The following is a 21296-nucleotide window of genomic DNA, read 5'->3' on the forward strand; positions in this document are numbered from 1 at the left end:
TCACCTATTGGCGGTGAGCGCGACCACGGGCGGCGCTGCGAAGCGCGCCTCCGTGACGTCGGCTTAGGGATTCTCGCATTTGTCGTCTGCTTCACTCGGGCTCGCTCTCCCTGCTGTTTCTTCGCACTCGGTTGACGTCTGATGCTTGACCGCACGAGATTTGGCATGTGCGTAACTTTTTATTATAATAATAGACATAAAATCGCATACACTAGCTCAAGGCGTGAGTTAAAGTGCAGCTTTGGATACCGCTACGGAAGAAACATTGCCCGCGTCTCAGCATTCCTTGCGAAATCCTGTGCGGAGCGCGAAGAGTCGGATTTAGGGGTCAGCTTCTGTATTAAGCAATCTTTCGAACAAAGGGAACAGCCAGCTGCTAATAACCGACAACAACGAAATTGCACGACCAAAACAAATACCAGGCCTTCAGGGCTGTCGGCTTTGGCACAAGGCATTACGATTATCGGTAATCGCATGTAAAGTTTTTGCAACCTTGCCGAACGCTCGAAAGTATTGTATCACATCACTTATGTTGTCATGGCATGAGAGTATGCCGACATGCATTATGGGCTGCAAGAACTGTACATTGAGTTCCGAATAACCCACTGCGTGTATAGGCGCGTGCTGGTTTTATACCACGCTTCTAATCAGTATGGAGGTTTATTGAGCAAAACGAGTCACATCTACGGTAAAGATACAGCAACACTATGTTTGTTCAGACATTCCCCACAGCCATGTCTTCCCAGTATTCAGATTTGCGTTATAGGAAAACTGCACTCACGAGGAGGAGGACGAGGAGTGAAATGAGGAGAAAACTCTAGCTATTTAACAGTAAAATCGAGCTGATTAGTGGTCCGGGTCCTCAGTCCATGAGAAATGAGTAAGTGTATTTTTTTTTTAATTCACAGATCGTCATCCCGGGCTTGTCCTTTACGCCTGGTAGAGTTAAAGAGTTGAAGAGAGCTCCTTTGCAATATTCACCGGTTTCGATTCTTGTAATATACGCACAGACACTATTTACTGCGTTCGTTAGCGAGTATACCAAGCCTTAAACACCGTAATCATATCATAATTGTTCTTGTTGAGAGTCAGTTCGTTATGATAACAATAGTTACGATAGAAATTCGGAGCATAAAAGCCGCCTTCGAGTACTCTGGACAACGTTGCCTGGGGCGCGATCGCGTACGTGGCGAACCACAAACCTTCTCATTGTAATTTTATGTGAATAAACAACGCACGCTGCGGATATGCACTTTCTTGCAAGTAGCCATAACGGAAACCAGTTTGTGAAGAAGGGAATGTATGCCATGCATACAGCCTGAAGAAATATATCCTCACGATCTTTGTGAGCCTGTCAAACATCCTCAAACAATTGTGACGGTTAATAATTAATTAGTTAATATTAAAATTAATGCGCTGGGCACAGAAAAAAATCATCTCATACAAGTCAACAACAACGAAAAAAAAGGAAGGCAGCCGCTTTATTTCCTGCTCTGCGATACGCGTGCACGTATATCACTAGACTGTTGAGTCGTCATAAGAGCATCTCAAAAATACTGTAGGGAAGCCAACGCATTTTGAATACATATCTGTGCGCTGAACCTCGCGGATAAGCTAGAAAGGACGGGTTGAACACGAGCTTCTGACCGATGCGCCTCTGAAGAAAGTTGTTCTTTCTCTTCTCGTGTCTTGCAAACTTGGGGAGAATAAAGCTTGAAATCATTCAGACGAGTCAGAAGGTGGCAAAAATAACTGAATGACAAAAGATACGCTTTTTAATGCACTGCAGCATCAAAGCGGGCGATTTCGAGCACTGCCACTGCTGCCCCTCGAAGGCGGAGTGTAGCAGACGACAGCGGCGCGAATCCCTAAACCGACGTCAGAGCCAGGGGGCGCCACTCAAACAGTTTCTCACTACCTTGACTCTATGCGCCAATAGACCGGTACTTCCCTATGGGGATGAAAATAGGAAGCGGATCAGTACTGGCACTACTTTCGTACAAATCGTACGAAATACGAAGCGCTCGCGAGTGGTGATTTTAGAGGCCGAATCTCAACTGCAGCAGCCACTGCAAGTGCTGCAAGTTTGGCAAGTTGGCGTCATTAGTTGCTTATGCAATGGAGCTACGTGAAGCTAAATATCATTGTGTGTTCGCTGGGGCTACTTTGTAGCCGCACTAAAGCAGCCCCGTAAGTAACAACCATCAGTCGTAACGGATGGCGATAAGTGTAACGAACCACCTTTTAGCCGGAGTTCTGGTGTTTTGGTCGCCCGTCGTAACCAGTGTACAAAACCGCACGGACTCTGCACCAGCGGCAGGTGAATAAACCTTTTCAGCTTTACAATCGCTGCAGAGTCAATTTGCCAGTGACGCAGTGCAGGGTTCTGACGGGGCTGTTCTTTCAGATTACGGCAAGCTTTGTAACAAGTCTGAACAGTGCACCTCACTCGGCCCAGAGTTCTGGTGCCATCCAGACTACCACAACTGCACCTGCAAGGGTGCTCTACTCTGGCTTGTCAGCCTTCATCGCTGCACCGAAGGTAACGTTCTTGTACACCTTGTGCATGGCGTCAGAGCGCGAAGGAACCAGGAGCGAGCCCCTGATCGCCAGTCATCTGAATGCGGTCGCGGCATACCGCGAGCACGCGGCGCTGAGATAGTTTGCCCTTCCTGGGTGCGTTGTGACCATGGGCGAGGACGTGGAATGCCTGGCGCCACTCTTCGAGTGTTCCGGCGACGCGCATGCTCGGTGTCGAATTATGCGTTGTATAATTGTGGCACACTGTTCCCCACTAACCTTGCTTTTGTGCCGCAGCTGTTGCTCTGAAGGAAGAATGCGAGGCGTCGGAACAGTGCATAGCTTACGACCGACACAGTTACTGCGGGGAGTTTGGCCGTTCCCAGCTGCCGCCCAAGATATGCCAGTGCCAATTTGGCTTCAACATGAAGAATCAAGACAACCAGGCCCGGTGCATCGAAAGTGAGAGCCCCCTTTTCTTGTCACTTCATTGCAATGTAGAACGCAAATTTCATTGGCTTCTCGTGTGTCACGCACCAGCCAGTTGGTTTTCCTTAAGGAGAAGATTTGCCTTCGTGTGTTTCAAATGGCTTCGAATGCCACCTGGAATCCACTGTGCTTCACTGCTGCTATTTGAGTGGCTGTTGGAAGCTGCCTTTTACTTGCTATTCTGTAGTGCCGTCGCTGTCAAGTTCTGTTTTCATACAGTAGAGTTTCATTTACAACCATAGGTAATCTCGCAATAAAAACATCGCTATCCATAGTTAGCATTAGTTATGAGTGCCATTTCACAGTTTTTTCTTTTACCTGTTGTGAATCACTTTCATAGTGTTTTCTTTCAACTTGCATGGATAGAAAGTATTATGACATCAGTAAAGCGCAGTACAGTATGTCAAGTTCAGAAAAAATCAGTTACACAATGCACTAGTTTAAAAATTGTTTTGTGAACTCATTATTCTTTTTTCAAAAGTAATTATCTGGAAGTTGTGTGAAGGAAGTGGGTTGAGAGTACGAACACTTGTGTCTTAAAGCCATTCGATGGCCTCGAATGTGGTCCACGGCAGCTATTCGGCTTGAAGGAGCTCGAATCAAATTTGAACCAAATACTATCCAAAAACCAAGGGCAGCAGCATAGAATTCGCATTTGAGTCAAATGCCATTCGGTTCAAAGGCATTCGAGACGTCGAGGCACGACGTTGAAAAGCTTGTGCTTTGAAATCAAAATTTAAGGAGCCAAAATTTTCTGTTGAGTGCAAAAATGGCATGCCTACTGGGATGTGAATAGGGACAGCTGTAGCAGCTCATTGATGTTGATGGTTCGAAATCGTTTCATAGTGGCTGCCATGGAAAAAATGACTGCTGTTACTTTGGGGCACATTTAAAGGGACACTGAGGGCGTGAATACAAATATACCACTCACAGCGGCAGTGGTTGCTAAGTAACGCAGAAAATGTCATAGCAGGAAAGCAGGGATTGCTCTGTCCATGCATTTTCTCGTACATTGTTTCACATCACAAATCTTGAAGGGTTAAACGCGGGATTGGGGGAGCTTGCCTAAGTGTTTTTATAAACGCAGTGTCTAGAGTTACGTCCGACGGAACCCAAAATTGAAAACTAGAGTTACGTCCGACGGAACTTTAAGCCAGTTTCTAGAGTTACGTCCGACGGAACCCAGAATTGAATACTAGGGTTACGTCCGACGTAACTTTAAGCCAGTTTCTAGAGTTACGTCCGACGTAACCCAAAATTGAAAACTAAAGTTACGTCCGACGGAACTATAAACCAGTTTCTAGAGTTACGTCCGATGGAACCCAAAATTGAAAACTAGAGCTACGTCCGACGTAACTTTAAGCCAGTTTCTAGAGTTACGTCCGACGGAACTTTAGGCCAATGTTCTGAGTTACGTCCGGCGAACGTAAAGCATTAAAAAAAATTACAGCTAACAGCACCAAATACCATGACGCTCCATGTAATCTGTCACTTGTACAATACACGACGTACGATGTACGATGCAGCGCTGTAGGTTCGAATCCCAATTGATGGATTTTTCAATTAAATAATTCAAAAATTTTCTGTACTAGTCCTTGTAGACTTCTTTCCATATCCAACATTTATAAAGTTTACTGCGTGGTTTCTCATCTACTGCATGCCCACCTATGTAATCTCCGTAAAATGTACATGCAAAAATTAAGCTTGGGTGTTTTTAATGCCTGGACGAATATGTGCGAACCATTTCCTTCAAGAGAAAATTTCAGCTTTTCACTTCAATATCATTTTGCTGGCATCTGAATATAAAGTGACTGTTTGCTCCATATCACAAATGGGAGTAAAAACCACCCACTCTGCCCATAATAGTAGCGACTTTGATAAAATACGTTTTTCATTAATCAGCCAGTTCAGTTAACTAAAATGTATCGACATTTTTAATTCTGTGAAGAAATAAAGGAGTACCAGGGCATTCGCTTTATTATCACTAATCAATTATTTATTATTAGTGGTAGGTAATTGATCGATTAACCTTCCGATTAATCGATTAATGCTTTAGTCACGATTAATTGTTTTAACCAGTTCAAGCTTCTGAGCAACAGAAAGAAAAATGTCATGTTGAAATTATACGCAAGCATGTCGAGTATCATATTCGTGTTTAAATAACCCGCCTTACGTCAAGACAGAAAACGATGCCAGTATGCGAAAAGATGGCAGTGATTAAAACCGAGAACAGACAGGAAAATAGCTACTCAATAATATTTCATCGATAATAATATTTCATGGTACAGGGCAAAATTTCAAATAAAAACTACAAATATACACGGTACAATAAACGACCAGTGGGCAATTATACATACCGTTTTGCCGTTGTATAAACTATTTCTGTAGTAAGAAAAACGCGATTAATTGGCGCCATCGGCACTCATGGCGGGCGCTGATGTTCCTGTTTCTAGAAAAAATGTGAGTGACGAACGAGCTGATAAGCGTTGTGTCCGCATCATGCGCCGTGATGATGACGTACTTACCTCATCCGGAATGTGTCTGAACAAGTGTATGCGCATATTGATCTGATATGTACTACTACATGATTATTTTTGGTCATTTTTTTCTAAAAAAACCACACAACCGAATAATCTATGCAAAATCGAATTAATCGATGCCAATTAATCGGGTTGAAATATTAACTGACACCCAACCCTATTAATTACTCTTGAACCATGTAAATTGGTTCAAGAGTCTTCAAGAGCTGTAAATTTTTTGTGCTTTACGTTATGGCGGACGTAACTCAAAACATTGGCCTAAAGTTCCGTCGGACGTAACTCTAGAAACGGGCCTAAAGTTCCGTCGGACGTAACCCTAGTTTTCAATTTTGGGTTACGTCGGACGTAACTCTAGAAACTGGCTTAAAGTTACGTCGGACGTAAGCCTAGTTTTCAATTCTGAGTTCCGTCGGACGTAACTCTAGTTTTCGATTTTGGGTTCCGTCGGACGTAACTCTAGACACTGCGTTTTATAAAACAAGCAATGAGGCAGCAGGGACATGCAAGTGCAAAATAAACATATGGGGGAACTTTTGCCCGTCATGTGCTTTTGAAAGACACCAACCTCAGCTGCCAAGCAGTGTAAAATAAGATGCCACAGTCCAGGCGGTAAGCTTCGGTTTTATTGAAATGTCTCGCCTCGCATGCAGTGCCATCAAAAGATGCATGCATGCGGCTGAAGGCGAGAGCCTTCTGCTCCGACTGACCACTAGCGCTTACATATGCAACAGCCAGGGGGAAAATCACAGATTATTAGCACAGTCAGCTTGAATGAGATGGCTGCATTTAGCAGTTGCATATGTATTTGCTACACCTGCTCCCACGTGGCAGCACCTCCTTGCAGAGCTTCGCTGGGGCCATCAATGGGCCAGCTCTGATTACAGGGTGGGCAATTGAGGGGCAGTTTTGCCGGGGTGCAGCTAGTGACACTAGGTGCCACCTCATCGAGGTAGTGTCGCAAACAACGCCTTCCTGGTTGGCTTCCCATCTTCATACCGACAGTTAAAAACAATGAAAACAGGCACTTCGGAGCCAAACCGAACATAACTAAGACGGCGACGATCGAGGGAGAGAGTGAATAAAGAGAATGATTTTTAATTGAATCGAAAAAAAGTTGAATCGAAGAATGAAGAATTGAATCGAAAAAAGAGAGGCGTCCTCACCCTGGGATGCCTTGAGCTTGGGCTGCGTCCACAGCCCTTCCGATCAGACGCAGCTGATCTTTGAGGCCACGGCTCTCTCCCAAAGCGGTGGGGAAAGGTGGAGGTTGTGGAGCCGCCCACTGTGTCTGAGGGTCCCAGGCTCTCCACAAAAGCACCACAGTGTAGAAAGAGTAAAGCCCCGGCGTGGTGTGCTCTTCAGCATCGCAAGGAAAAGGAAGGGAGATGGGGGAGGGAAATTCCGGCTTTAATTATCTCTCGGCAAACAAGACATCGTTGAGCGTTGAACAGAAGCTGAGAGAGCTACGAGATGTATGATCTGTCAGTTAAAACAAAGATTCATTCAGCCTTTAATGGGGCCATGCAGACAAAATACAAGCTTGTTTCATTCGACAGGTTTTGTGTTTTATAGTGACCCCAGCGTGTGTCCGAAAGAAAATGGTGCTTTATTCACTGAGAAATGAATCAATTTAAGTTAAAATTTTGATTCTCTTGCCATATTATGTGTTTTTGCGATGTCTGCAATGACTCCACAAGAACTGCTCTGCACCCGATTGCGGAGCCTCGTTTAGTGTTAGTCAACCTAGATGGCACCACCATACCCCAAAGGGCCATTTTCTGCCTTTGCTTTATTTTTGACTGTATTTGTTCCTGGCTTGCTTTTATTAAGGTAGAAAATAATTGTTTCGTGGTACATGGTGTTCGCTTGGCAAGGATGGTCACGTAAGACACTGCCGCTTACGCCAATCGTCCAGTGTCGCCTGAGACAATTCCAAAGTATGGTGGCACTCTCAAACGCCGCAGTGCTGTGCAGCAAAAAGAAGCATAGTGCGTGCAGTACCAACAGCAGTACTTGTTTCGTTGTGGGTTCTTTTATAGAACACTGGACTTCGGTTATATGGGGTTGACTGGGTTTATTATAAAGCAGGAAGAGAAAGCTTATACAAGTGACTACATGGCTGCAGCGCAGAAGAGAAAGTGGAAGTGGCGGCCAGGGCGCGGGCGTAACTCGATGCCGTCGTCTGCTCAAGGTTCACCGCGCTCCGCCGCTGGGAGGTAGAGAGGAGTCAAACTTGTGGGGCCTCGTGTTGGGGGCTGTTCCCGCCGGCGGCTTTCATACACCGTGGGTTGGGTCCCGTGGCGCCATCTGTTAGTTCCTCACGTAACATCTTTCCTTCTTTGAAAGAGCTGTCCACTTTATCCGACGACGAAGTCTTGCAACCTCTTCGGGAGCATCCTGGTTCTTCGTGGTCGGACCGGAGTGCCTCCCTGGTCAGATGTTCTTCCGTTTGAGCTGATGGATCCGTTGACTTCTGTAGGCAAGGAGTTGGGTGATGCTCGGCTTGTCGAAGCTTCGTTGTTCGACGTACTCGCAGGCAGGTCAGGTGTGGTGTATCCGGGCTGGCTCTCACCAGAAGGCTTGGGTGTACTTCTAATGAAGATGCGATTTCTCCGCAGGATGCTGTCACCAGTTTTCACCTTGTATGACCTGTCGTCCACCCGTTCAGTCACAGTTGCTTTCTCCCACGTTTTGCCTTTCTGTGGTCGAACTGTCACGCTTTCTCCCTCCTTCAGGATTGGCAGATCCTTAGCTTGTTTGTCATGATGAGAAATTATCTTTCTTCTTCTCTCTTTCATCCGGTCCTTTACATCTACTGTCCTTGGTTGCAGCAGTTGTGCTTTTGTCGGTAGGGTTGTTCTTGTACGGCGGCCCATCAGCAGTTGCGCTGGGCTTGCATTCAGGCCTTGCAAAGGGGTGTTTCTGAAGTCCAAAATTGCCATCTGCACTTCTGATTTGCTTTCTTCAGCTTTCTTTAGCAGCATTTTTGCCGTTTTCACTGCTGATTCTGCCTTGCCGTTGGAACGTGGATAGGCTGGACTCGACGTTTTGTGCTCAAAACTCCAGCTCTTGGCAAAGTTCTGGAATTCTTCACATGAATACTGTGGTCCATTATCCGTGATGAGTACTTGCGGGATTCCGTGTCTGGCGAAGTGAGCTTTCAATTTCAGAATCACTTGGCTTGAACTCAGAGATTTCAGTTGATCTACTTCCCAAAAGTTGCTGTAATAGTCCACTGTGACTAAAAAGTTCTTGTCCTTGTACTCAAAGATGTCGCATCCCACTCGTTCCCATGGGTAGCTTGGTTGCGGGTGCATAATCAGAGTTTCTCGCTGTTGAGAGATAGCATGCTTTTGGCATATCTCACATCTTGAGATGAAGTCTTTCAGTTCTGCATTGAGACCTGGCCAGAAGACGCATTCTCGAGCACGTCGCAAGCAGCTTTCTATTCCCATGTGTGACGCATGGAGCTTTTGTTTTATTTCGGCTCGCAGCGACGTCGGGATGACTAATCGCATTCCCTTGAAGATCATGTCATCTTCGACGGTGAGTTCATCTCTGAAGGTGAAGTACATCCGTATGTCTTGAGGTACTTGATCTTTTTCCTCCGGCCATCCTGACTGGATTGTCGCTTTCAGTCTTCGCATTGAGTCGTCATCTCTTGTTGCATTTCGGATTTTCTCCTGCGTTTCTTTACGCACAGGCAGATGACTCACGACGTTGATGTTCTCAAGTTCTTCCTCACTGCTATCGTTCGGCAGAAATGCACGAGACATCGTGTCGGCCAACTGAAGTTCTTTGCCTGGTCGGTACTCGATGCTTATGTCGTAACTTTGGGTTTGAAGAATCATTCCTTGCAGTCGCCGTGGTACTTGATCGAGTTGTTTCTTGAGAATCGACTGAAGTGGCTTGTGATCAGTGATGATCTTAGTGGCTCTTCCAAAAGAGTACTGATGAAATTTCTTCAGTGCAAAGACGATTGCCAGCATCTCCTTCTCCATCTGCGCATAACGGATTTCTGTTGGTGTCAGCGCACGGCTTGCAAATGACACTGGCTGTCCGTTCTGGAGAAGAGCTGCTCCTAGTCCCGTCTCACTTGCATCACACTGAATTTCCAGTGGTTTGAGCACGTCGTAGTACGCAAGTACTGGTGCTTTGGTCACTGCTTCCTTGGCACTTCGAAATGCCTGTTCTTGTGGTTTTCCCCAGTACCATGGTTCTTCTTTGATCGTAAGCTTTCGCAGTGGTTCCATCACACGCGAGATTCTCGGTAGAAATCTGGCGAGGGTAGTTGACCATTCCACAGAAGCGCTGTACTGCTTGTACATCTGTTGGTCTGGGCATTTCTTGAATTGCTTTGACTTTCTCTGGGTCGACTTTCAGTCCTTCTTTCGTTAACAGGTGTCCCAGGAACACTGTTGTCGACGTCTTCAGCTGCGTCTTTTCTTTGTTGAGGCGTATTCCCATTTGCCGGCATCTTTGGAGTAGTCTTTCCAATTTTCGGTCATGGTCTTTCGCAGCCTCTCTGTCTGTTTCGCCGATTCCGAACACCAGGATGTCGTCTGCGACGCAGATAACTCCACTGAGCCCTTCCAGTGCCAGTTGAAGTCTCTTCTGGAAAATTTCACTGCTCACAGCAAGTCCAAAGGGTAGGCGAAGCCATCGATAACGTCCTTGAGGTGTTTGAAAGGTTGTCATGAAGCTTGATTCTTCATCGAGTGAACATTGCCAGAAGCCCTCTCGCAAGTCAAGTCTCGAGAAAACCTTTGCCCTTGCCAGTTCAGGTAGCACATCGTCAAGAATCGGCAGTGTGTGACGTTCCCTTTCCAGAGCCTCATTCAATGCCTGTGGGTCGATGCAAATCCTCATTTCGCCGTTCTTTTTTGTTGCTATGACCATTCTGCTCACCCATTGTGTTGGTTCCGAAACTTTCTTGATTACTTCCCTCTGCTCCAGATTCGCCAAGGCTGTGTTCAGTTGCGGTTGAATGCTCACAGGAACTCTGCAGCTTGTTATCGCTTTGGGACATGCTCCGGCCTTGGTCACCAAGTGAACTTTTCCCGGAAGTGTTCCTAGAGAGTCTCCAAAAACATCTGGGTATTTCTCCACAATGTGACGTGTGAAGTTTTCTTCTGAAACCTCATCGATCCCGGCCACAAGGTTGTAGTCTATTGTTATGAGGCCCATCTTCTCTGCTGTCTTTCTGCCAATCAGCGGTGTGAGGTCTTCCTTAACAACTACAAATTTCACCTTGTGCTTGGTCCCATTCTTTGCTGTCGTTTCGAGTTCCGCTTTTCCTATTGCCTTAACCGTGCCGCCATTCCATGTACGCAGAGTTGTTGCGCATGGTTCCAGTTGCCCTCGTGTGACATGCCTGCTCGTGATGACATCGACAGCTGCTCCGCTGTCTACTTGGAAGGTCACTTGTTTTCCGTTAACTTCCAGTGAAGTGTAGACTGCGCTCGTTTTCTTGCTGTCGACGACAAAAATATCATCTTCTTCACCACTTTCTATCTCTAACCCAGCTACTACTTTGCGACTTTTGCATACGGCCGCAAAATGGTTCTGCTTTCTGCATTTGCTGCATACTTGCTTCCATGCAGGGCAGGCTTCTTTTTTGCGTTCATGGCTGCCGCCGCAATACTTGCATTTCTGCAGAGTAGGGTTCTGTGGGTTCCTTGCTTTAGTGGTGTTCTGGCTGCCGTTGCCATTTGCTCGATGGGTATTCTTTTTCACTGCATGCACTTGACTATCGCTCGTCGCTCCCTCTTTAAATTTTTTCAGTTGGAATTTTGTTGCTTCGTGAGCAAGACACACCTTAACAACTTTCTCTAGAGTTGGGTCCTCGAGCTTAAGTATGTCCGCACGTGCTTTTTCGTCATGTACTCCACATGCGATTTGGTCGCGGATCAAGCTGTCTCTTTGGGTTCCAAATATGCAATCGCGCGCTTTCAGTTTCAAGTCCGTCAGGAAACTGTCGAATTGTTCCTCTGGCTGTTGCATGCGGGAACGGAAAACGTAGCGCGAATAGAGTTCGTTGTGCTTGGGTAGGAAGTGCGTGTCAAGAAGGTTAATCACGTGAGCGAAGTCAAATTCTGGTTGCGGTCTTGCAGGGGAAGGTACACCAAAGTCCAAAGTGTTGTATACATCAAGCAATGCTGGTCCTCCGACGGTCAAGAGAAGAGCTACTTGCCGTTCTGCCGAGGCGCTGGCTGTGTCCGTTGCTTTCAGGTACAGCGTGAAGGCTTGCTTGAAGACGCGCCATTGTTCCGCTGCGTTGCCCTCCGAGTCAAATTTCGGTGGTGCTGGAAGCTTATCCATTTCTTCGCTTGCGGTACAGCTGGTTCACAACTCTGACACCATGTTTCGTTGTGGGTTCTTTTATAGAACACTGGACTTCGGTTATATGGGGTTAACTGGGTTTATTATAAAGCAGGAAGAGAAAGCTTATACAAGTGACTACATGGCTGCAGCGCAGAAGAGAAAGTGGAAGTGGCGGCCAGGGCGCGGGCGTAACTCGATGCCGTCGTCTGCTCAAGGTTCACCGCGCTCCGCCGCTGGGAGGTAGAGAGGAGTCAAACTTGTGGGGCCTCGTGTTGGGGGCTGTTCCCGCCGGCGGCTTTCATACACCGTGGGTTGGGTCCCGTGGCGCCATCTGTTAGTTCCTCACGTAACAGTACTCATCAGTACATCTATGTTTACGTGTACTTTCGTAACTTCCACTGTTTACCCCACCATTCTCACTGCTATAAAAAGAATGTGCCCTTAATTTAAGCGCAAATAGCTCGTTCAGCAAGCTTGTAAGCCCTGTGTAATTTGCGTTTGCTTTTGGCGGTCTCAGCCAATCACAAGCTGCCGCATATGACATCATAGGTTCTGTTGCGGGAAATGAGCTGGTGGGTTGCATGGCCATTTCCCTTTTCCCTAATTATGTAGCTTATTTGGCCATAGTTTATGTTAAAAGTGGTGTCAGTGTGATGGTACAATGAGGCAATCTTTCGAATTAATTAAATTTGTGCTCTGTCTGCGTGGCCCCTTTAATGTTAAAACTGTAAGCTCCCGCTCGGAATCCATTTGTGGCTTCTCTGTGTTATGTATTAGACTTTGGGCACAGTGCAGAAGAACACACAGGTGTTTGTTCTACCATTCGTGTGTTCTCTGCCTTGCATCCCAGTTAGGGCTGCCATCAGGCATTCCAGTCCAAAAATGCCACTCCACATTTCAGCTTGAGCACAATGCAGGAAGAACGCGGAGATGCTTGTTAAGTCTTTTGCGCGCTTTCTCTGCCTTGCGTCACTGTTAGCATCGACACGAGACGTTCCGCACGTTCTAAACCTTAGATGGGCGATAAAATACTCGGATTAAGGACGCATTTTTAAAACCTTTTGCTCGAGCATCAGTGTGCTCCACACATTGCTTTCCACGTCCTCCTCCTGCCTCCTGGAAATTGTTCTCATTGACGAGCTTGAAGTTTTCAAGTTTCGGAACAGGAAAAAAATCATTGTGTGGTTGGCAGCCTTGAAGCGACATTTCTCCACCATGTGTCAAGCCACACGGGACTTATGGGCTGCGACTCGTGCTCATGGAGCATTTTGTGCTGCATTGGCACTTTTCTGTGGAGGCTTCACGCAACCAAACCTGTGCCTGTGAACGAGAGGCTCGCTCGTGCTCTCATAATTGTGGGTGGTAGGCAATCGGTGAGCAGCCCTTGTACTGCTGCCTTCAGTAGAAGTTGGTGTTGGGCTAGTTGGTGCATTATGGCTTGCGAAATATAGCGCCAACTGGACACACAAGGTCCAGTTTGTCTCCCTGATTTTGTGTGTCTATATTTTCTGAGGCAAAGGGCTGCCTTCCTCACAGAGGCGCTTTGCCAGTGCAACCTGAGCACTTGCGGTCCCTTTTGCTGTAACTAGCTGCTCATTAGCATTTCACATATAATTAATTTCAGACGGTTGACACCTTCGGTGCCCAGTACGAAGGACCCTGAGCGATTTTCCCCATGCTTGTGCCAGGTGTTATTTCTATCAGCCTGGTTCCAACATCCAATTTGGAGCCTGAAGGTCCTCAGAAGTGTTGAAACTTGGCCTGATTGGTGCATGATGGTGGGAATGAAAACAACAGCCTGCCAGACGGGATAGAGGAAGAAAGAGACTTCCTCGGTCCTGTCTGTAACAGTCACGTGCCCGTTTGTCGTTCCCCCCTCTATGGCCCGTTTCCCTTTTGGTGTGCTCAACTGACCTGTCTTCCAACAATTTCCTTCTGTGTTCTCGCACCTCTTGTTCTCGCGGTCTCACTCAGAGCTGGCCACACGCGCCAGCCTTCCCCCTCTCGCTCACTGTCACACGGGGAGCGTCTTTCTGCTAGAGTGTCCTTTAGAAGCACCGATGGCTGGCTGACGCATGCACCATGGCTCCCCAATGTCATAATGAGTGAGACTGCGAGAACAAGAGGTGACGATCACAACTATCAAGAATTGGACACAGATTGGGTTTTGTGTGGTGGTTTTGAATGTTTGTCTTTCTATGTTCATGTGTTCCGCCGCCCTTCGTCTTCGTTAAATTCAATTTAGCACAGTGTTTTACCAGAAGTAATGTACCAACTAGCCCAGAAGCAAGCTCTCCGTGATTATGATGATTGGTTCTGTGTGCATTTTTTTAAAAAGCACTCAAAACTTTATTGCTTGTGTTACATGAGGAACTGAAAGATTGCACCACGTATGCAAGCTGAGCGCGTAGACGGAAGGCCCCAATCCCCAACACGCGGCCCCACGAGTTTCCTCTTTACTCTCCTTCGGCGGGGTGCGGGAAGTCAAAGCAATCCAAGAAAAAGTCAAAGCAATCCAAGAAATGCCAAGGCCAACAGATTTGCAAGGAATACAGTGCTTCTGTGGAATGGTCAACTACCTCGCCACATTTCTGCCAAGAATCTCGTGTGTGGTGGAACCACTGCAGCTCACGATGAAAACCACAAGAGCAAGCATGTCGAAGTGCCATGGATGCAGTCACAAAGGCATTAGTACTTGTGCACGACGACTAGTGCAGACCACTAGGAATTCAATGTGGTGCAAGTGAGATTGGACTGGGAGCAGCTCTTCTCCAGAACAGACCGCCAGTGTCATTTGCAAGCCGTGCACTGACATCCACAGAAATCCTTTGTGCACATATAGGGAAGGTGATGTTGGAAGTCTTTGCACTCAGAAATTTCATCAGTTCACTTTTGGAAGAATCACCAATATCATCACTGATCACAACCCACTTGAGTTGATTCTCAAGAAACAACTTGATCAAGTACCAGGACGACTGCAAAGAATGATTCTTCAGACCCAAAGACACGACAGGCATTGGGTACTGACCAGGAAAAGAACTTCACTTAGCTGACACAATGTCTCGTGCTTTCCTGCTAGTTGACAGTGGCGAGAAAGCACTTGCCTGTGCGTTAGGAAACACGAGAGAAAGTCCGAAACGTGACGAGAGACAGTGCAAAATAAGGATAATTTCTCACTTTGACAAACAAGCTAAGCATCTGCCAATCCTGATGGAGGGAAAAAGCGTGACAATTCGACCACAGAAAGGCAAAGCGTGGTGTTGTGTTTGGCACTACGGAGCGAGGGTGGCCGTGACACTGTCATGATTTCCAAAATGACACTGACTTTATTTTTATCTTCACCTGGCCGGCTGCTGGCTTCCGGATTGTCTTGGGTTGGACAACTGCACTATATTGCTCCCTGTCTTAAATTGACCGTTGCAGAATGAAAGTTATGGAATGCACTAGTGAGAAAGAAAAAAACACGGCCCTGACAAAAATAGGAGTGTTCCAAGAGAAAAGAAAAAAAAAAACGGTAGAGTTTCACTCAAAGCCTGTAGCGCAGTGGCTTGAGGCCTCTTGACGCTCTGACAGGGAATTGTTCGTTGGCGTTGTTGTCCGCTTGTAGTGCAGTGTTCTCCAGCCAGGCTTGCCCTCCTGCCTGACTGCGGTGACTTTGGATCCTTGCGCCTCTGCAATGACTGGAGACCGGATTTGAGGCACATGCCTAGGGCAACAATCGGAGAGACCCACGTGGTGGGGCACGTTTTTCCAGCCTCTTCTGTGACTGCATCTCGGACCCTGGGTCTTTGTGCTGCTGGTGGAGCACACTTGTCGACATGCAGCTTCACTCCAGTGCTTGGTCCTTCTAACCAGCTGGGGTCTTGGATGTTCTGAAGGCCTTGTACGCGGTGGACTGCTGACTCGAAGCACAGGAGGCACTCACTCAGTGTGCTTGTGACCCAGATGGTGTCTCGTAGCTTGGTGCCCTTGTGTGACATTATTTGTAAGGGGAGCTTGGCTTTTGATCCCCTTTTGGTTCTGGGCCACTCGAGGTTACTTTGTTGGGTCAAATGTATCTCTGCTGATAGTGTCCACTGTTGCCCCTGTGTCCACCATGAATTGGATGCTGTGATCTGAGAGGGACGCCATTACGCTTGGAGCTTTGCTGTTGATGCATTGTATTGCAAAAGCCTGAGTCCAAGTCTGAGCTCTGCTCCACTATTCTGTGTGCTGGGCCTCGGTTTCAGTTCTTTCCCTTGCGGACTGCAGCAAAATGACCACGTGTTTTGTTTGATGCAGGACATGAGGACTGTCCACGCTCATGGGGCCACGGTCCACCACGGTTAAAATGTCGATCTGTGGACGTACTTTGTGCTGGTTTGTACTCTGATGCTGATTCTGAGCGTTTTTCCCGTCGCCCGACTTGGTTGACTTGGGCATCTCCTTTAGCTTAGCTGTCCCGATGTTACTCTGTATTTGCACCCCTGAGCCCGGAGTTGTTCCAGTGTTGTATCAGTCTGGAGTGCAAGCTTCCGGAGTTTCATAGACATGGTGCCCAGTACCATCTGAGACTTGATTTCAGAATCGACGCTGCCAAAGGAGCAGTTTCTTGCCACGGAACAGAGGCGCTGGTTATTTGAAGTGCCACCAGAAGGCAACCGTCGCCAACGGCTGCTGGCGCTGCTGTACCACAGTCGAAAGGGTACAGACAGAGCTGCCATGTTGTCTCCCTTGCTGAAAAGCTTCTCATCGTGTTGAGACTTGCTCACCAGTTGCAGGGATGCAGCGAAACTATGGGCAGCTTTTCATGCACTGCAGAGCGAGGGAGCCCGCCTTGTCTTCACCTGGCCGGTTGCTGGCATCTGGATTGTCTTGGGTTGGCCAACTGCACTATACGTGGGAGAAAGCAACTTTGACCGAATGGGCGGACGACAGTTCATACAAGGTGAAAGTTGGGGACAGCATCCTGCGGAGAAATCGCATTTTCATTAGAAGTACACGCAAGCCTTCTGATGAGAGCCAGCCAGGATATGCCACGCCTGATCTGCCTGCGAGTACGTCGCCCAACGGAAATGCCCAAGCGCAAGATTCGACAAGCCCAGCATGTCACACTCGTGTCAGCGAATCCAACTGCTCGAACGAACGACTATCTGACCAGGGCGGCATTCCGGTTCAACCACGAAGAACCAGGATGCTCCAAAAGGGGTTGGAAGACTTTGTGGATAGAGGGAACAGCTTTTTAAAAGAAAGATGGCGCCACGTAGTCAAGCCGAGTGCATAGACAGCAGGCCCCAAGCCATGGTTAAAGAGCCTCAACCAAGCAACCGACGGGAACAGTTCCCAACATGCGGCCCCACGAGTTTCTTCTTCACCTTCCATCGGCGGCGCGGTGCATCGGGTTTCATCCGCGCCCTGGCCGCCACCTCACTTTCTCTTCTGTCCTTCAGCCATGTAACCGCTTGTACTCACTGTCCCTAAGCTTTAATGAACCCAGTTATCCACCCAGTATTACCTAAGGCCAGTGTTCTATACGTGAACCCAATGGCATAACAAAACAGTGTTCACTAAGAAAAACAAAGTGTCATTGTGAGTAGAAAATAATTTTACATGTGGGTGTTGAAGAAACACTTCATTTTCAAGAAAGTTGGCCTTAGAGGGATGGACGAGGGTTCTTTTGTGCTTAATTCTTTGCCTCCCTCCACCAAAAATACAGTCCTTGTGGGAACGCGTGGCCCCCTGAACAGCAGCAGCCCCATGATTCTATCCTTGTAATACGGTGGCTTCTGGTGGGAAGGACTCGTTCTTCGAAGAATTTATCCCATCCTGTGCAGATTGTACAAAAGGGCCTAGACAGACTGAAACTGTATGAATACTATGGTCCAGATCGTGTAAACTAAAGGAAATCATTCTAACTTGGCACCAAAAGTATCCAAAATTGAAACATGGCCACTTTCAGTGCATAAACTGTAAATGCACCACGGGACTTAAAAGTACCCACATCTGATTTTAGAAAACCATGCAAAACATAAATGCAAGCACATGGCTACAGTTAATGTGTGCGCTTAAAACATCTACCGATCAACAAGGTTTTAATGCGGCTCTCTTAGCATTCAAGTACAGGCACCACTAGCGACCACCCTACGGGCGTTTCACTGTTTTTCCAAGCAGCATACTCTTGCTTGAACAATCCCACTCCATGGTCCATCAACATCCCAGTCAGCAACAGCATCGTTCATGGGAAGTTTTTACGTAGGGTTTCTGTACTCCCCCTCGTGTGCATGGTTGAGTGTCGGGGTCGGCAGCACTGATCTCGGCGGCCGGGGCAGCCTGCACAACGTCCGTGGGGCTTGAAAACTCCTCTGCAGAGGATGCACGACGTTGCCAGCAAAACCGCTCTGTCGTACAGTGATGCCCTTTCACTTGGGCTGAGGAATTTAAGCTCAGCAAATGTCAGTTAGGCGCCACTTGCAGGGGGCAACCTTTCATGGTCTGTCGTTTATGCAGCCAGACCTGGGTGCCCCAAGACAATGTGCACAGCACCGATCTGGTTGAAGGGAACGGTGCCCGTGCGTCTGTGTGTCGGGGGCGCATCCGCATCTAGGTGCCCACTTTGGGGGGGAAGGGAGGGCGCAACCAACCAGAATGTCATGATTTGTTGTCAGTTGCGTGGCTAGTGGTTTTCTCGTCAAAATCTTGCAGACAACCGTGTGACCAGTTTAAAAACAATTTATTGACACCACTGTGCATGGTGAAACATTGTAATAGCCCTAAAAGCTAAAACACAAATTAAATACAGGAATCTGGATAATATCGGTTGCAAATATCACCACAAGGGGAAATTAGAAAAAATGGACGAGGACCATTTACCAGCAGAGTGCGGCGATTTCTTCGTTTTCCCTAAAAGCCCTGCCGAGCTATGCCTATGGGGATCTAGAGGAACTTGTGAGTCACGGAGAACAAGTGAGCACTGCCGGGTTTCATGAATGCCGGGAAAACCGCCCGGGGTTCACTATTTGCGCTGCACCCAGCTCGCTTCCGTTGTCCCGGTTGCTGGACTCGGGCGTGCGCTGGTTCCTGCTGGGCTGTCGGCTGCGCCGGTGAATTTCAGTCTCCTTCAGGAATGCACCGCCGTGTCTCGTGTCGCTGCCAGGCACGAGGCAAAGCTACGGGTCCCGACCATGTGCGCCTGAGGCGTAACTAATTTACAGGACTGCAACTGCAGGGATTGTAGGCACAAGCAGCGCAGGAACAGGACGCCGTGTTGGTGTGGTCTTCCTGTCGTCCTGTTTTCCTGCGCTCTTTGTGACTCAGTTATTTACAGGACACACACAAGAACACTGGTGAGCCCACTGGGGTGCTTAGGAGCTGCTTGCCGGGATTTAACCAGCGCAGGGGATTATGCAGAATTTCGATTTTGAGGGGGTGTCGGTGTGCCGTTTTCACTGGAGTGCATAGTCTCAAAATTGGCGCCAAGCGACTTGAAGAAAACCAAAACTGTGTCGACTTGCTGCAAGTACGTTTTACAACAGTGTCCCCCCTTATGTAATACCCTCTTCTAGAGGGACTTTAGGGGTAACCTGAATAAATAAATAAATAAATAAATTAGTACTTTAAAATATTTACAAAGAAAATAAAATTTAAATCTGTTCTTGCCCACGGGCGCTTCTTCTCTCGTGGAGATGCATGTGTAGAATATATATATATATATATATATATATATATATATATATATATATATATATATATATATATATATATATATATATATATATATGTCGGTATGTATGGCTGCAGCCCTTTCATTGGCCGATGTTATGTATAGCACACATGTATTGTTTATTGTTCAAACGCAACACAGGAGGAGGTCCCAAAGTTCCAGAGAACTGTCCGGAGGACCTCCCATGAAAAAATGTCAGACACTGTTACATTTGAAAACAGTGACAATTATACATTACTGCATACAGCAACCTGATTAGTACGAAAAAACACTTCACAGACAAATTAGTTTACACATTGTACAAGAATAATATATCACATGAAATTTTGAACAATGCGGTTATCAACTTACCCAGAGCATAATTCAAAGGTGACCTGTCAACTCAAAGCTGAGGCAAAAAAACTGCGTACAAACAAGTATAATGAAGCAATGACGGATCACTCAGGAACTTAGAAAACATATGGCGGTTGAGGAAACCTGTGAAGCTATCCATCCGTCTGTAATAAGAGTGTAATGAAATATTGCTTCACCCTTCTACTGAACTGTGTTGACATGTGAGCGGATTTTAGATGGCTGAGAAGGCAGTTCCATATTGAAATGCCCATGAAGTAAGCCGTAAATTGACCATACTTTGTTTCGACTGTGGGTAGTAAAACATTGTTATTTTCGGAAAACTGCGTGTTGTTGTAGTTAAGCAGAGCAGTGGTAGTTAGGCTGTCAATACAAATTTTCTGGGCACAAGCACCGTAAATCACTGTGGTTACGTTTTGCTGGAAAATGTTTATCAGAGGCAAAATATTTAAGCCGTGAAAAATCAGTTTTGTGTGAGCCATGAAAGCACTAAATGTAATAAGCCCCAACGCTTGGGTTTGTAAATGTTGCACATGCGCAAGATGAGTGGCGTATGTGTTACCCCATGTAGACATGCAGTATTGCGAACGGCTATACAGTCAGCGTTTTTTTTTTTATAACTGGATTGGTCACCATTTAAGCCAGGCGAAAATTCGCGTACAAATATGAAAACCAACTTAACCTTGGCCTGGACAAGCACAAGCCTGGACAAGGGCTATGTTCCTGGGAACCCCAGCTCCTTCAAGCATTTCTCGGTTTGCTGTCCAACTGCGCAAGATCTACTTTGCACAGGGGCTGTGAGGTGCACCATAGTGGAGGGCTTCGGATTAATTCTGACCACCGGGGGCTCATTCAATGTGTGCCAAAGTTTCGACCCATGGACATTTTTATTGTTTACTTCCATAAAAAAAAAAATGGCTGCTGCAGCCGGGATGGAACTTGCATCCTTAGGCTTAGCACTAAGCACATTGCCTAAAATTAAAGCCGGTGTGGCTGGTAAAATCTGCTCACCCTGGGTGGGCCGGGTTCATTGCCTTACTAAAAATGTGGTGTTTTGGATGGCCCCAGTGCAAGGTGACACCATTTTAGACATGCTGAATTTTACTTCAGGGCACCTTACAGGAGTACTCACTTCGAACTGCTGATTTTGGAGTCAGCAGGATGGGGAATTTTGTGGCTTTCACGCGGAAAACTGCATTGCAGGAAAGTCAGCTCACAGAGGCATGCTTACACCGATAAGGTCCTAGAGCATTGATATTTTTGGTGTACGACGGCTTATATTGCCCCTGGAAAAGTGTCTTCCGAGCAATGTATTTGTGTTCAAAAGTGAAGCTGTCTTTAAGGGGGTCGTGAAGAGAAAATGCATTTGTCTT

General features: G+C 46.9%; 1 protein-coding gene across 1 annotated transcript in view; it reads left to right on the forward strand.

Moving 5' to 3' along the window:
- Positions 1–1914: 1914 nt before the first annotated feature.
- LOC144156327 (uncharacterized) overlaps positions 1915–21296 on the forward strand; it is a 45773-nt gene continuing 26391 nt past the window's right edge. The window contains exons 1-3 of the mRNA XM_077688299.1: positions 1915–2320; positions 2408–2542; positions 2818–2982. Coding sequence (XP_077544425.1) covers positions 2218–2320; positions 2408–2542; positions 2818–2982 — 403 coding nt within the window. The 5' untranslated portion in view covers positions 1915–2217. The remainder of the gene's footprint in view (positions 2321–2407; positions 2543–2817; positions 2983–21296) is intronic.

The sequence above is a fragment of the Haemaphysalis longicornis genome, unplaced genomic scaffold (assembly GCF_048455015.1).
Source record: "Haemaphysalis longicornis isolate Haplotype H1 unplaced genomic scaffold, Haemaphysalis longicornis Haplotype H1 scaffold_1, whole genome shotgun sequence".
Lineage (NCBI taxonomy): Eukaryota > Metazoa > Arthropoda > Arachnida > Ixodida > Ixodidae > Haemaphysalis > Haemaphysalis longicornis.